The following is a 14092-nucleotide window of genomic DNA, read 5'->3' as shown; positions in this document are numbered from 1 at the left end:
ACCATTTTTTTATTTACTATACAGGCCGTTAATTATTATTAATAATTAATTAATGAGGATTAACTTAACATTAGGATCCCAGGCAGGAACTCCCTCTCCCTGAATCTACCTATCTGAAGGTTAAAAATTATATATTCACATAATTCATTCAGTTCATTATCACAATTGATATTAAATATATATAATATATAATAATTGTGACCATATCTTTCAATAGGGTTAATTGAAATGGAGGATGTTTTTAAATTATTTTAGAGAAATATATACACATAGAGGTTTACTCTTATGTAGTAAGTAATCTATAAGCGCCGTAGACACAACGTGCGGGTTTTGGGTTAGAGTCCCATTCGAGAGAATGAATAATTTAGTTTTTAATGAATCAAGACTAAGCTAGGCTTTGAGTTCCACCACTGAACACATAATGGTTCGAAAATTCGCCGGCAATTGAGAAACGGAATGCCTTAACATTAGGTTCCCTGTGGTTATCCTACCATGTACGAGATACAGCGTGAAGCTGATTTAAAAATAAACAAATTTAGTTGAAAAAAGTTATATTTTCTTAAAATCTAAGTTATAGTACATTTCTCTTTACTAAATAAAGCATTACAAAATATTATGCACTTAAACTAACAATGACTAGGAACATTTAGATACAGTGTCACAGATTTTACAATGACACGAATGTCACGGTGTCACGTGTCATAGTATCACGAAAGTTACGGTGTCACGTGTCAGTGTCACAAATGTTACAAATAATACAAGATAAATAAATCAGAGATCTAATGTAATAAATACTACAAAATGTAAAGTTTTAAAAAAGGTAACTTACTTAAAACATTTTTTTGACATTTATTTGTATGCATAATTTATAGTCTTGATATTTATGTTATTAAAATTACAGATTCAATATTAATTATGGTATTCTAATATTATAGTCACAGATTGTTAACATAAAAATGAATTCCATCAAATTGATGCAATATTTAAATGAAATCAGAACAGTCTAAAAATACAAACACATTTCCACAAGATACATAAGTTACTAACCTAACCTAACAACATCAATAATAATATAAGTAAAAAAAACTAAAACATCATCAAATTTATTAAAAATGTTTTTTCTTTGGCTGTCGACAATCGCAGTGTTCGTTAAAAATATATTAAGGTACAAAAATTATTTTGGCAAGAAACGGTACTGTAAGGTCAGCAAGTCGTGGCCGCCCTGAAGTTGGGTGGTTCAATGTGCATGTGTGAATGGACAATGCGCAAAAATTCAGAAAACCTAACTTCAGGGCGGTCACGCCTTGTGAACCGTACTATAGACAATTACAGAATGGTAAAACAATTAAAAAAGATATCTAAATAATATTGTTTAGTAGTTCATTTATGTTCAATAACATATTCAAAGCAAGCAATTATAAAAAGGCTTTGTTAGTTTCAAGCGAAATAATTGAGTTTGAAGTAAACACAATATTTTAAATTCTAAACTAAAGAAATAGTATTATTTATAGTTTATAATTATTTATAAACAATGCATATGAAATGTAATGATAAAAAACTAACAGTTTGACATTTTTAAATTGAACAATATTAAAAAAAACACAGAAATTACTAAAAGTATATAGATTTTTTGGAAGATATTACTGAGGTAGGTTTAAAAAGCACCTATATTTTGTGAAAGTCATATAAAATTGTAACATGTACAGAAGTACATGGCAGATTTATGAGAAAATCTATTATTGGGAACATGACTGTATCAATGCAATAGAACTCAAAACAATGATTTAAATTGTTTTTTTATATGTTTGTCCGTGCGTGTCGCTCGCACGCTCAGCTAAGATACTGCTTAACGGATTTAAATACAGTTTTATTTTAATATATAATATTAGTTTTATTCTATACTGAAGGCATCCATTAACAAAGTTTTAAATTTGGAAGAAGTACTGTTATAAGTAAGAGATAGACAATTTAAATTTAAAACAATTTTTCTCTTAAGTAAAAAGTGCAATTACTTAATAATTTAAAACAATACATTATATACAGTCTATATATTCAGTGCATTTTGTAATTAATATTAATTTCATTTTAAATAATTATCCCTAAACTTTAAATAGGTACGTCTATTGGTTTGTCTTATCATAAAATAAACATATATAGCATAATATACCAAGTTATTTATAGAAATTGGTTTTTGTTTATAAATATTTTAATTTAATTGGTTATTTTTTCATCTAACCTTAGTCAATTTCAAACCTTCATTCTTTGAAGTTTTTATTTAACCATCTATCTTATAGAAATGGAGCAAAAAAATGGAAACAATTTATTCTCCGAAATAAATTTGTGGGAATAGAATCCCTTACAATGTTATTGATCAACAACATATTAATTTGTAAAAGTAATACAAATTAAAAATATTTATCAAGTCTTATGTTCTAAAAAAATATCACCATAAACGTCCAAAAATTTTTGCCAATAATTCAAAATATTAGATAATTAGGAAGAATTATTGGTTCCAAAAAAATACAAAATTCATATATCATCAGGTCCCAATTGCCTCTCGCCCTCACTCAAAAATATCAACATGGCCTTATAAAGTAAATACAAACCAAACATTCTCCGTTTAGGACCATTCCAAGTCTCCGCCACACCATAATAGTTACCAGTTTTTATATTTTTCAAGTTTTTTATACCTATAGCATCTATAATTGAGGCCTCGTGGGTGTAGGCCTCTACCGGGATTACGTTTTGGAATACGTGGAGGCAGACTACGCCTAGATTTTCCGACCAAATGTCTAATATTGTTTGGACTTTTTCGTCTCTTGATGTTTTGAAGTTTTTCTTCCATAGGTTCAGCGCTTGGTACAGGTGGGCGTATGGGCGGGAGCGTTTGCCTATAACATATATATAACTATTATTATCATCATCATCAATCTTCACGCAGTATCCCGTACATAGAAGGTAGGCAGTGGGAGCCTGGGAACATAGTGTTTTTTGTTGTTGAGCGGTGGAACACAACGCCGCAAATAAAAAAATAGGTATTCCCAAAAAAGAAAAAGTCAGTCAATGCCTCATTCATGAAATCGAGGTATGTAGGTAACGGCGGTGAAGTGATGTTAAATCAACGCAATACTTACACAACACAACCACACAACCTCACATTTATTTAACTGACCACTTATTTAATAGATTTTTCAAAGTGCCCCCCTTATTTTTGAATGTGCAAAATGAAATTGCATCTCCGTAACATATTATGATATACATCCACGTGGAAGTTCGAACATTTCGTTTGAAAATTTTAAAATATAAAAAGAAGCCTTACCTTTTCCAACATAAAATATAGAATCGACGAATGTGATCCAAGTATTCAATTTATTATTTTTTCCAGCTCGTGCGGGCAAGTTGTTAGTTATACGAGGGTCTAGAAGTAAGTACGTGAAAGATTTCTTAGAGTTACCCTCTCGCCATATTTTATTGTTTTGCGAGAAATCATTCTTTATCATATCTTGTAATTCTATATAGGGTGTGAGATTTCCCATCCATTCGTCTGTTTGTAGTGATTTATGTAGTTCTTTTGAATAACCTGAAAATTCAAAGAAAATAAATACTTATCTATTAAAAAATTATGCGTATTATATTAACAAAGTGTTTTTTTTTATTTCAAATAAAAAAATCTTCCCTTCCTCATCAACCTTCTCTACTTTAAATAAATTAACAGATTTTTTTGTAATTTTCATCAATTATATGAATAAAATTACATTTTACAACTACTATGTTAGTATTATTATATGTAACATAAAAAAATGAACAAGTCACCTCTACGAAACGACTTTAATAGACATCTTGATAATTTAAAATATACCATTGTATAATTTTTCAAAAAACACGTGTAAATAATGAAAAGAAATGTAAAAACAATGACAATTTAATTTATAATGTAAAAGACATTTGATATTTTTTACGGATATGATGACCTATGAAGTTTTTACTACTTATTTAGGAATCGTTGCGGGATCTGAAGCCGCGTCTCTTGGAAACCGTCCAAGCGCTCTGGCCACTAAGCCGAGCTCTTATATTCTTGTTACAATTTATTTATGTTGAAGTCTCTATTAGAGAGATTTTTACAAATTTCCGCTACCCAAAGATAATTACTTTTCTAAGTACTAATGATAGTTCTCTATCATTTGGGAAGAGAAAATGCTATTTATTAAATATTTTTAAAGTGTTATTCCACAAATAGGAAAGAAAGAAGGTTTTACTACTTTAGTATTAGGAGGTGTTTACGTTATTGGTTTGTATTCGTTCTGCGTCACACGTAATACAGTATGGATAAAAAAAATCCTACGTAAACTGTTGACGAATCTTGATTAATTTCTTTAAGTATGGGTTTGAGTTCCGCCGCTCAACCCGGAATGCCCCTAGAATTTGGCGGAAAGTGGTGAACGGAGTGTCTTAACACTAGGTTCTCTCTGCCTACCCTGCTGTGTGCGGGATACAGCGTGAAGCTGATTTTTTTTTAAGAATCAAAAATAGTACTCACATTTCCCCCCCGCCGTAACAACAACACTCTGTTTCTTCAATGAGTGTAACTTCTTCAAGTACAAATGCTTAGTGTTCTCCATTATAGGTCCAGGGTTACAGCCCAGAGCTATCAGCTCGTTTCTAAGCGTCTGTGCATCATACTCTACTGAAGGCGGAAGTGAAGAGAGCGACATTGAAGAGTCGTTTAGAGAACTTTCTTCGAGAGGTAAGCTGTGGGAAAATATTTTATATAGATTTTAATATGTAAATTGTCGGTTGGGAGATTGATTTCCCAGGATTTATTTATTAGCTCTGGTGATAGATATGTTTTTTTTGTTTTAGCGTCACGCCGTATTCTACACATAGCATGGAAGGGCTGGGAACCTAGTGGTAAGATACTCCGTTCCCACTAAAACACTTTCGTCTTCCACTTTCCGTCTAACTTTGGAGACATTGTGTGTTGAGTGGTGGTACTCAACGCTGCGCTTTGCATTGTTAATAGAGCGAGGAAATGAAAATAAATAACCAATTTCCTCGAGTGGGACTCGCACCCACAACGCAAACGTGTTCCCGTCCCTGCGCCACGACTGTCCTCGTTAGTAGACATGTAATGTCTTGAAAATTGTGTAGGGAATGCTGTGTTTTAATATTATTTTTACACTGCCTACTCTAGTTAATGAAAGAAGTAAAGATTTTGTTTAGTTTTAGGGATCTTTTGTATATTTTCCACCGAATTCAATTAAATAAAAAAATGAATAAAATTCAATCCAATTCTTGAGATATAAAGAAAAAAAAACTTACACAACAGAAGAAACACGCAGTCTCCGCTCTATCAACACTACGTCTTCCTCTTTATCTTTGTATTTATATTCCTCTTGAACGTTCGCCAATATGATCGACCCCGAAAAATTACTACTGACACCACTACTTGACCGTCTAGTGTCCAAACACTCCTCTAAATCACTACAAGACGATAGCCACTCGTTAGTCCTATTCTGAACGACTGCCAAGGCTTTATCTAGATCAATTCTAGAACGTTCTATATTTTCCTTATTTTTCTTCAAACACGTTTTACTTTTATAGTTCTTATGTACAATACTGTTAGGCGAACCTGGTAACGAGAAATTTTCGTACACGCTGATCCTTTTGTTGTATTCCAAAGTATTTTCTAAAGGATGAATTCCACTGATTTCCAAACTTTTGTGTGATTTGCAAGTCTTAAACGTTGTGCTTGTTTCGTCTAATATATTCGATGTTTTGGGTAAACTAGTGGTGTTCCAGTCAGTGTCGTCTAGAACGTACGTATCTCCTATTATAGTAGGATATAGCTTGTTCATAACTAAAGTGTTCTTATCACACCAGTCGCGCGTCATTTCAGATTTTCTATTCGTAGTGTTTACTGGCTCTTCGTCTCTTACTGTGTATTCGGCGACCATTTGGTCTGTTGTCACTAGTATACGTTCTGAAAAAAATATAAAAAAATGTATTTTTAATATAATTATTATATTAATAATTGTAATTATCTAAATTATTAAATGTAACATTGCTTTTTAAAATAAATCAATATATTTATAGATTAATATTTTTATCTCTGGTAACAATATTACTGGAAGTTATATATCTATGCTAAGAAACTAATAATTTATTATTAACTTATGGCCAGTCAACTTAGGGCATTACTGCTATATATAGAAAATAGTAATAACTCTTGTATTTCAAATACAACAAAAAGGAAGCACGATTATGATTGTTCAAGCAACGAAGTGAATACAAAGTAACGTGTAAGTGCACGGACGATGGTGTAATCCATAAATTAGGAAAGCTATGCGAGAACCCAGTTTCAAGACACTTATCATTCCCTCCCGAAGGACTACGGTTGATTGTTGAGTGGTGGAACTCAAATGCCACACTTTGCATAACTAGAGCGATGGAATAAAATTGATTCATTATTCCGAGAAGGAATTGAACCCACAACCATCGCTCACAGTCAGACGCCGACCCGCTGTACCATGATTGCTAATTTTTTTTCTTGTTTTTACATGATCCACGAGGTCAGTCAACTTTTGGCGTCATTGCTATAATTAATTATATAGAAAATAGTAATAAATTCTGTATTTAAAATACGACAAAAAGGAAACACGCTCATCATTGTTTAAGCAACGAGTTGAATACGTAAGTAATTGCACGGATGGCGGATGTAATAGAAAAATTTAAACTGTCCAAATATAGTGTGTCATTTGTATGAAACTTCCGGTCCTTTTGTTTCCTTGTTACCACGTTCTATTTTACTGTTTAAATATTGCATAACGAAAAAACTTTAAATAGTTTGAAGCGGTATCTCGCATATAGCAGAGTAGGCAGAGGGAACCTAGTGTTAAAACACTCCGCTCTTCATTGTTCGTGATACTACATTACGTGTTAATTTGCAGTAGGAATCGAACTCGCAACGGTCACGCTTACAGTCAAAGGCCCTGCGGCGGCGCCACGACGATTTCATTATGTAGCGTAATGTTGATAAATACTACTAATGTTATGTAGTTTCAATGTAATGGACAAAGCGCTTGTGCGTTTATATGTGTGTACTGCGTCGGTATACTCAGTACTCTATCTTGATAAATCACTTGAAGATATTGATAAACTAACAGTATTTTGAGGCCGTTGTGGTCAGGGGTGTAAGCGAGCGACTGTAAATGCGACGGTTGTGGATTCAATTCCCACTTGGGGAAAGAAATATTTAATATTTTCTTTTTTTGGCTCTAGTAACGAGGCAAAGCGCGACCTTAAGTTCCGTCATTAAGAAAATTTCATAAAAATATATCTGTTATAATTGATACTATTAGTAATAGAATAGTAGATTCTCAACGGTAGCTATAAGAGATAAATTAAATAATAAGATTTGATCTTGCTAGTACAAAAATTTAGCAAAAACAAAAGTAAAATAAAACAAAAGTATTACAGCAGGTGCTTAACCAAACTGGCTCGTGGATGCTGTGCAGGTGTATCTCCAGTCTGCACTGTGCAGCTGTCGCCCATTGAAACCACTATAACGCAGTACTACCAATTAAGTTACGGAGAGCAGATGTTGTTAATATACACACATATAATTTTTAAAAGCGTTATACGATATAATTTTTTGGCTTCATGATGTATCCCGCACATAGCAGGGTACACAGAGGGAACCTGGGAACTTAGCGATAAAACACTCCGTTCCCATTGAAATACTTTCGTACTCCACTTTCCGCCGAATTCTGAAGGCATTGTGTTTGGAGTGGGGAACTCAACCCGGTTCGTCGGATAGGAATCGAACTCGTAACCTGTCGCGTTTACGAACCTGCGCCTGCGCCACAATTGACCGCAACTTATGTTAAACTGGTTTTTTTTTTAAAAAGTGCAATTATTTTATTTATTCCAGTAAGAGATTTTTCTAAACTTATTTCATATTTATTGTAGGAATAAATATTTAACTATTACAAAATTTGCAATACCAGTACATATTGTACCTACCTATTATTACTTAAACAACACACACATTAAGACTTCGCGGTGGCATTTCCGTTTAATCTTAGAAAGGGAGCGCGGCCGACCGTAACGTATAGTACGTTCGACGAGTCGTGGCCTAAATGAAGACGACTGCGCCCTGATAGATGGCTACACTGACATCAATATGTGAATTTTTCTTACGTTTTATTATATATTTTTTAACAGCTTCACGCTTATCCCGCACATAGCAGGGTAGGCAGAGGGAACCTAATGTAAAGACACTCCTTTCCCTACTTTCCACCGAATTCTGTAGGCATTGCGTGTTGAGTGGCGGAACTCAACGCCACGCTTACCCTCGGCTGAAGAAATATTATATTCTTCCTAAGTGCACAATGCGTTAAAGTTGAGAGTCTAAATTTAGGGTGGCCACGACTCGTCGGCAGTACTGTACTATGTAGTAGTGTAGGCGTAAACAAGTCATGAAGTAAATTGGCCAGCCTTCCCACGCTGTATATAAATCTTTGTATTTAAACACCTACTGATGTTATAAATTTTGAAAGTTTTTATTGAGAATCAAAGTGCGAGGTTTCATTGAGAATTAAACACCAATAATATAAAAGAAGTAATTTAAAAATATAAATCGATTTCAAATACCTCCCAATTACCTAGTTAGCTACGTACGAGACCTATATTGTAGGTATATGACACACGTCGATTTTGATAAAACTTCTTCCTTAAATTAACTGTTCCCTACGTAGTAACATGGCCAATTTAAATAAAAAAATATTAACAAGATATGACTTGTAGGTGGTAGGTTTCAGAGAAGTTTATGAATAAACAAACATACATACAGACTTAGCACGTACTTGGGAGACTAAATAGATTACCATACTCAAATATTATCCTATTCCAACAATATCATATACCTACATATGTCAAACTAATAACCTCCTATTTTTAAGTCAGTTAAAAAGTTACTTCGGACTTTGTTTATTAGTTGACGCAACTTAACGCCGGGGTCTGTTTTAAAATCTATATAGATAATTAAACATAGATAACGATTTGAACCTAAACTTATTGCGTTTATTGCGCCATAGTGGCATTTATAATGTTAAAATAACATTATTTATATATGTAATAGCAAAAATGTGGTGCAAATTTCCGTTTCCCATGAGCTACCTTATAGGATATGGTTATATCATGTTTATATCGAATTTCTCAAAGATCGACTTCACTCGGCGTGAAAGGATAAATTGCGCACATTTTGCACGCTAGATCGACTTCTGCTTGGGAAAAAATAGATATGTATAACGCACCATGTTATTACGTTTCTTGAAATTGGTTAGACATATTCGAAATAACTGAGATTTGCAAAAAAAGTATTATACCCTATATGTTGAAGTGGGGAATGGAGTGTCTTAGTGCTAGGTTCCCTCTGCCTACCCTGATGTATGCGGGATACAGCGTGAAGCTGATTTTTATTAATGTTGATGTAGTTGTATTTGAACCTAGACCATTTCAATAATATTTATTACTAAAAGCTTCACTGTAACATAATACACTAACCTAACCTTAATTAGCATTAAATACAATAAAAAAATAATGACATGTTTTATACACGCGATAAACAAGGCTTTCGATTAAAAAAAAACAACTCAAATCGCTTCGTTAATGCAGGAGCTACGGTGCTACAGACAGACATACAGACTTATAACACCCGTTCTTACGTGGACCGGGAACTAAAGATGGAGTGGCCAAAAATCCAAATATCTGGTTCTTTCAGCGTACTCCACTCCAAACAAATGCGGCTTTATATTTTTAAGCTTATTTATAGTAAGTCAAGTACACAAGGTCACTTTTGACCCCAAAATTATGAGATACGATCATGACTCACTACACATACTGCATGCTTAAACGTGTTTTACTTTGATAACACAGAGATATCTTCACAAAAGTAAACCCAAAAACTTTCGCATCATATTTTTATGTGGCTTCATGTTTTTAGGAAAATCCAACAGTAATTAATTAGCTTTTAGATGTTATTTTACACGTTTATAATTAATTTGTATATACATATTTTAATTACTATTCAACTTAGTAATATAGCTTCGTATAATTTGAATGGGAAACCAAAATATACTAATCTACCAAAATATACAAAATATAGTTTTTACCCGCGTCTTCGCTCCTGTCGTCAAATTGAAATGACTAAGAATTATAGGACACATGACACATTTTAAATACCACTACATCCAAAATATTAATATTGTGTAATATATAATATATCTTTGTAATATATCTTTTCTCATTAAATTGAATATCCAACACAAAAAGAATATTTTTTATTTAAGCCAGCAATTTCTGAGATTAGATCATTTAACCAAATAAACTTTTCAGCCTTATAATTTTTATTTGAAATGGGATTTGAAGCCACATTTATCAACCAAAACCATCAAGTTCACTTAGACTTTTATACTATACAAACATTTCTAAATGTCTAAAGGAAGGAAATGGCCTTTCTATTCAAGTGTAGTTTCAAAGGAAGTTACCAAGTTGTTTATTATTATGCAATTCTAAAATGGATATTTGGCAAAAAAATATTGTGTAATACATCAGCAGTGAGAAACAGGATAATAGTGTTGTAAAGGTGTGGCATTTACATTGTTTCCTTTTGCACATTAGTTCATCTTGTTTCTTAATATTATGTTAATTAGTTAAAGCCAGCCAAGGTGCAGGGGGCATAACAGTGTGATAATAAATGTGACAGGTTATGGGTTATAATTAATTTCCTTGCTCTGGTATAGAAACATAGAGCGTAATTGACTTCCATACAACATAGTTTACGAACACGTTCAGGTGAAATTGATAAGTTTAGAATAGTGTCACTCAAAATTGTACTTAACACAAAAATAGACAAAGAGATGAAAGAACTTACCCAAATCTAAAGTATAAGCACATTCTGATCCTATAGAGTCATCACTTTCATCAATAACATTATGTAAATAGTCATAGACGTCCCACTGCTCTTCCCTTACAGCATAGTTGAAAGCTGATATGCCATCAGAGTCCTGTCTACATGGGTCTCCACCACAACCTATCAGAAGTTTTAAATTGTCTACTTTACCCCATATTGCCGCTATATGTACGGGGGTTATACCTTCATCATTACTAAAATAAAAAAGAAATATATAAGCTTTCATTTATATTTTAAATAATGCTTTAATTGATGTTATATAAGCTTTTATTTAAATTTTAATAATGTTTTACTTTTTTAACTAGCAAGTTTTTTAAATTAGAAAGAATATGAATTGAGCCATACAGAAATTAATAAAGTAATCTTCTTTCAGTACAATATTTGGAAGACACGGTTCTAAATATGGAAGTAATGTTAAATATTGTACTAATATTTATAAGCGAGGTATTATAATACATGTAATAGTATTATAAAATAATATAATCACTTAATTATGCAATAATATAAAGATAAATATTAGTTATTACTGTTCCCTGTGGTAAAAATTCAAGTTGCAGTATTTGCGTCTAAATCATTAATATATAAACAAAATTAAATAATGCATATAAAAAATTACCTTAAGTTAGGATCTCCTCCATACTTTAAAATAAGTTCAGTGCATCTTCTAGATTTATCCAAAGGTTCTATTCCAACAGCTAAATGTAAAACTCCAATACCTTTACATGGTAAAATCATATTTAAATCTACGGTGGAGTCCTGTAAAAAATTCTCGACGGCCCTGTATTAAGTAAGAAATAATATATTTAAACATTTTTTTTCTTATTCCAATGTTAATAAATATTTAAATCCACCGTGTATTTATGAAGAAGTGAATTACCGAGCATCGCCGTTCTGTATTAAATCGTACAACTTAAAAAGCTCCCGGTACGTCGTTCCCATGGTTTTCGCGAATAGAAACTAAATTAAAAGTCGAGTCGGCGAGCCCGCGACTTGTATGTCTTCATTTCCTCCGGGATTTCCTGCGCTATCACTTTTATTTATAGATTATTTAAGCCCAATGTCAAATATTATCTTTTTATTATTAATATCTAATATAATAATCATAATCTATTAGTTTATCGAAAACACAGTGCTCGTATTGTCCGTCGTTTGTTTTTTGTTAACTTTTCAAATTAACGTCAGTCACGCTCTTCATTTCTTTGTTTATGTTTGGCAGTGGCGCGTTCCGTTTCATGTGTTCACTTTCTAAGTATTTGTATTTATATATTTACGTAAAATATTAATTAAAAAAATACAAATATATACAATTTTATAAAGTTTTATATATATTCGTGTAAAACAATGTAAAAATTTTAATTATTCATAAAGTTTTATTAACGTTTGACAAATTCAAGTAAGCGTGGAACGGGGCGATATTTAAACTTCAAATTTAAATTGTAACTGAACTATAAATGGCCCCAACCCAATAGATATAAATTGTTCGTGTAGGTGTATCGGCATTCACCGTGTAGAAAGTGTTTAATTGGATAATAAAGAATAATTGAGAGTTCGAAGGTTACCATATTAGGTAGGATTTCGTAAGCACGCGCCCTGTCTTTATTGGTAAATTCGTCATCCCACATGTTGAATTAATGTGTTATAAAATGGTATCAAGTTCGTATTAAATTATAATTTAATGTGCTTCTATTGGTGCGTTGGTGGAATATTATTATTGAATATGAAGTAAAAACATAAACAGATTTTTTTTGGTTTTGTACTGAGTTTACTTGCCATTTTTTTGTGAAATACTTTATTAGCGTCTTTATATTAATATTTTTTTTGTTTAATTGTAAATTTATTACAAATAGAAAAAAATATGTGAATAAAAGTACTCTAAAAATGTTTATATTTTGATGACATAGGAATAATTAAATTAAAATGTATATTACAATTTTTTAAATAATTTTATTGGCTAAGGTTCAATGTAAATTACAAATTGAAATTGAAATATTACAAATTGTGTTAACCACAGTTTAGTTCAGCGTAGCTCTTGGCGCTGTTCTCTCTGCCTTTCCCGCTTGTAATAAAATTAAGAGTTTACTACGATTCAGAATACTATGCTGTTTACTTTCCTCGATGATTGAGCACTCGTATTTCAAAGATTGTTTTTTAAATAGACAGTATCTGCCGAAGTGTTCTGACACTTAATTTCTTTGAAACCAAAAAAAATTGCGATAAAACGAATCTTAACAATAATAAGAACCAGGTATTCAACATTTAGTTCGTGACTTATTTCTTTCCCATTATATAACTCCATTGTGATTTGTAAAGTACTCCTACTATACAGTTACTGCGTAGTATGTACCAACTACGAGGTAAAGTGGATTACAGGTAGGAAAGATAATCTCCCGAGGCATTATGACTGTGAGGGTCTATTATTATATGAAATTACACTATCGTGGAAGACTTGGGACGTCAGCTAGCCGTGATTGTTCTAATTTTTACATTTAACTTTTTTTATGCTTCACGCTGTATATAGTATATAGCAGGGTAAGTAGAGGGAGCCTAGAGTTAAAACACTCCGATTCTCACTTTTCAATTAATTCTGTCCTAATTGGCAGAACTCAACGTCGCGCTTTGTCTAGTCAACAGAGCGAGCGAATAAAAATAACTTTTACCCCATGTGCTATCGAACCTATGACAGTCGCGCTTACAGTCAAACGCTGTGCCGCTAAGCTGAGCCACAATGATCTCATACTAGTTTAAGAATGTTTATAAAATTTCATGTTTCGTTGTAGAAAACAAGATAAGTTTATAAAGTATTGTACATACTGAAGGAAAATTACTTCTGTACCTATAATCTACTTATTAAAAAAAGAGATTTAATCCAAGTCGATTTTTATTATAATCGAATTAGCATACTTGACCTCTTAATAACAATTGACCTCCGTCAAAAAGTGGTTTTAGATTTGTGCAGTCATTCATTATAAATAAGAGCATTGAAACAAACTGGGTACTTTGCTCTTATTTTTATATCAGGAGCATATTTAAAAAAATGATACTTTTTTACTTGTAATGTATGGTAGCAGGGTAGGCTAATAACAATTTTATTATAATGATTAATTTGCATACGATCTCCAT

The 14092-nt window shown here is 32.2% G+C and overlaps 1 protein-coding gene across 1 annotated transcript; it reads right to left on the bottom strand.

Moving 5' to 3' along the window:
- Positions 1-534: 534 nt before the first annotated feature.
- LOC146539763 (uncharacterized) lies at positions 535-12167 on the bottom strand. Its single transcript, XM_085207219.1, has 7 exons — positions 11850-12167; positions 11589-11750; positions 10934-11166; positions 5320-5980; positions 4538-4749; positions 3320-3580; positions 535-2891 (listed from the first exon to the last, which is right to left on the bottom strand). Exons 1-7 carry the CDS (start codon positions 11909-11911, stop codon positions 2530-2532), a joined length of 1953 nt encoding a protein of 650 aa, XP_085063345.1. The 5' UTR covers positions 11912-12167; the 3' UTR covers positions 535-2529.
- Positions 12168-14092: the final 1925 nt, after the last annotated feature.

Source organism: Heliconius melpomene, chromosome 3, assembly GCF_056956725.1.
Source record: "Heliconius melpomene rosina isolate 202511_hmr_F chromosome 3, ASM5695672v1, whole genome shotgun sequence".
NCBI lineage: Eukaryota > Metazoa > Arthropoda > Insecta > Lepidoptera > Nymphalidae > Heliconius > Heliconius melpomene.
The sequence above is the reverse complement of the archived record's forward strand: the minus strand, read 5'-3'. Positions and strand labels throughout refer to the sequence as shown.

What these genes read in the sequence shown, in the direction of transcription:
- LOC146539763 (XM_085207219.1), bottom strand. Translation starts at nt 11,911, where the DNA reads ATGGGAACGACGTACCGGGAGCTTTTTAAGTTGTACGATTTAATACAG. An exon ending in CTGCGTGTTTCTTCTGTTGT is followed by an intron (nt 4,750 to 5,319) that starts GTAAGTTTTTTT and finishes ATTTTCCCACAG; the next exon opens with CTTACCTCTCGAAGAAAGTT. An exon ending in TGTTACGGCGGGGGGGAAAT is followed by an intron (nt 3,581 to 4,537) that starts GTGAGTACTATT and finishes TTGAATTTTCAG; the next exon opens with GTTATTCAAAAGAACTACAT.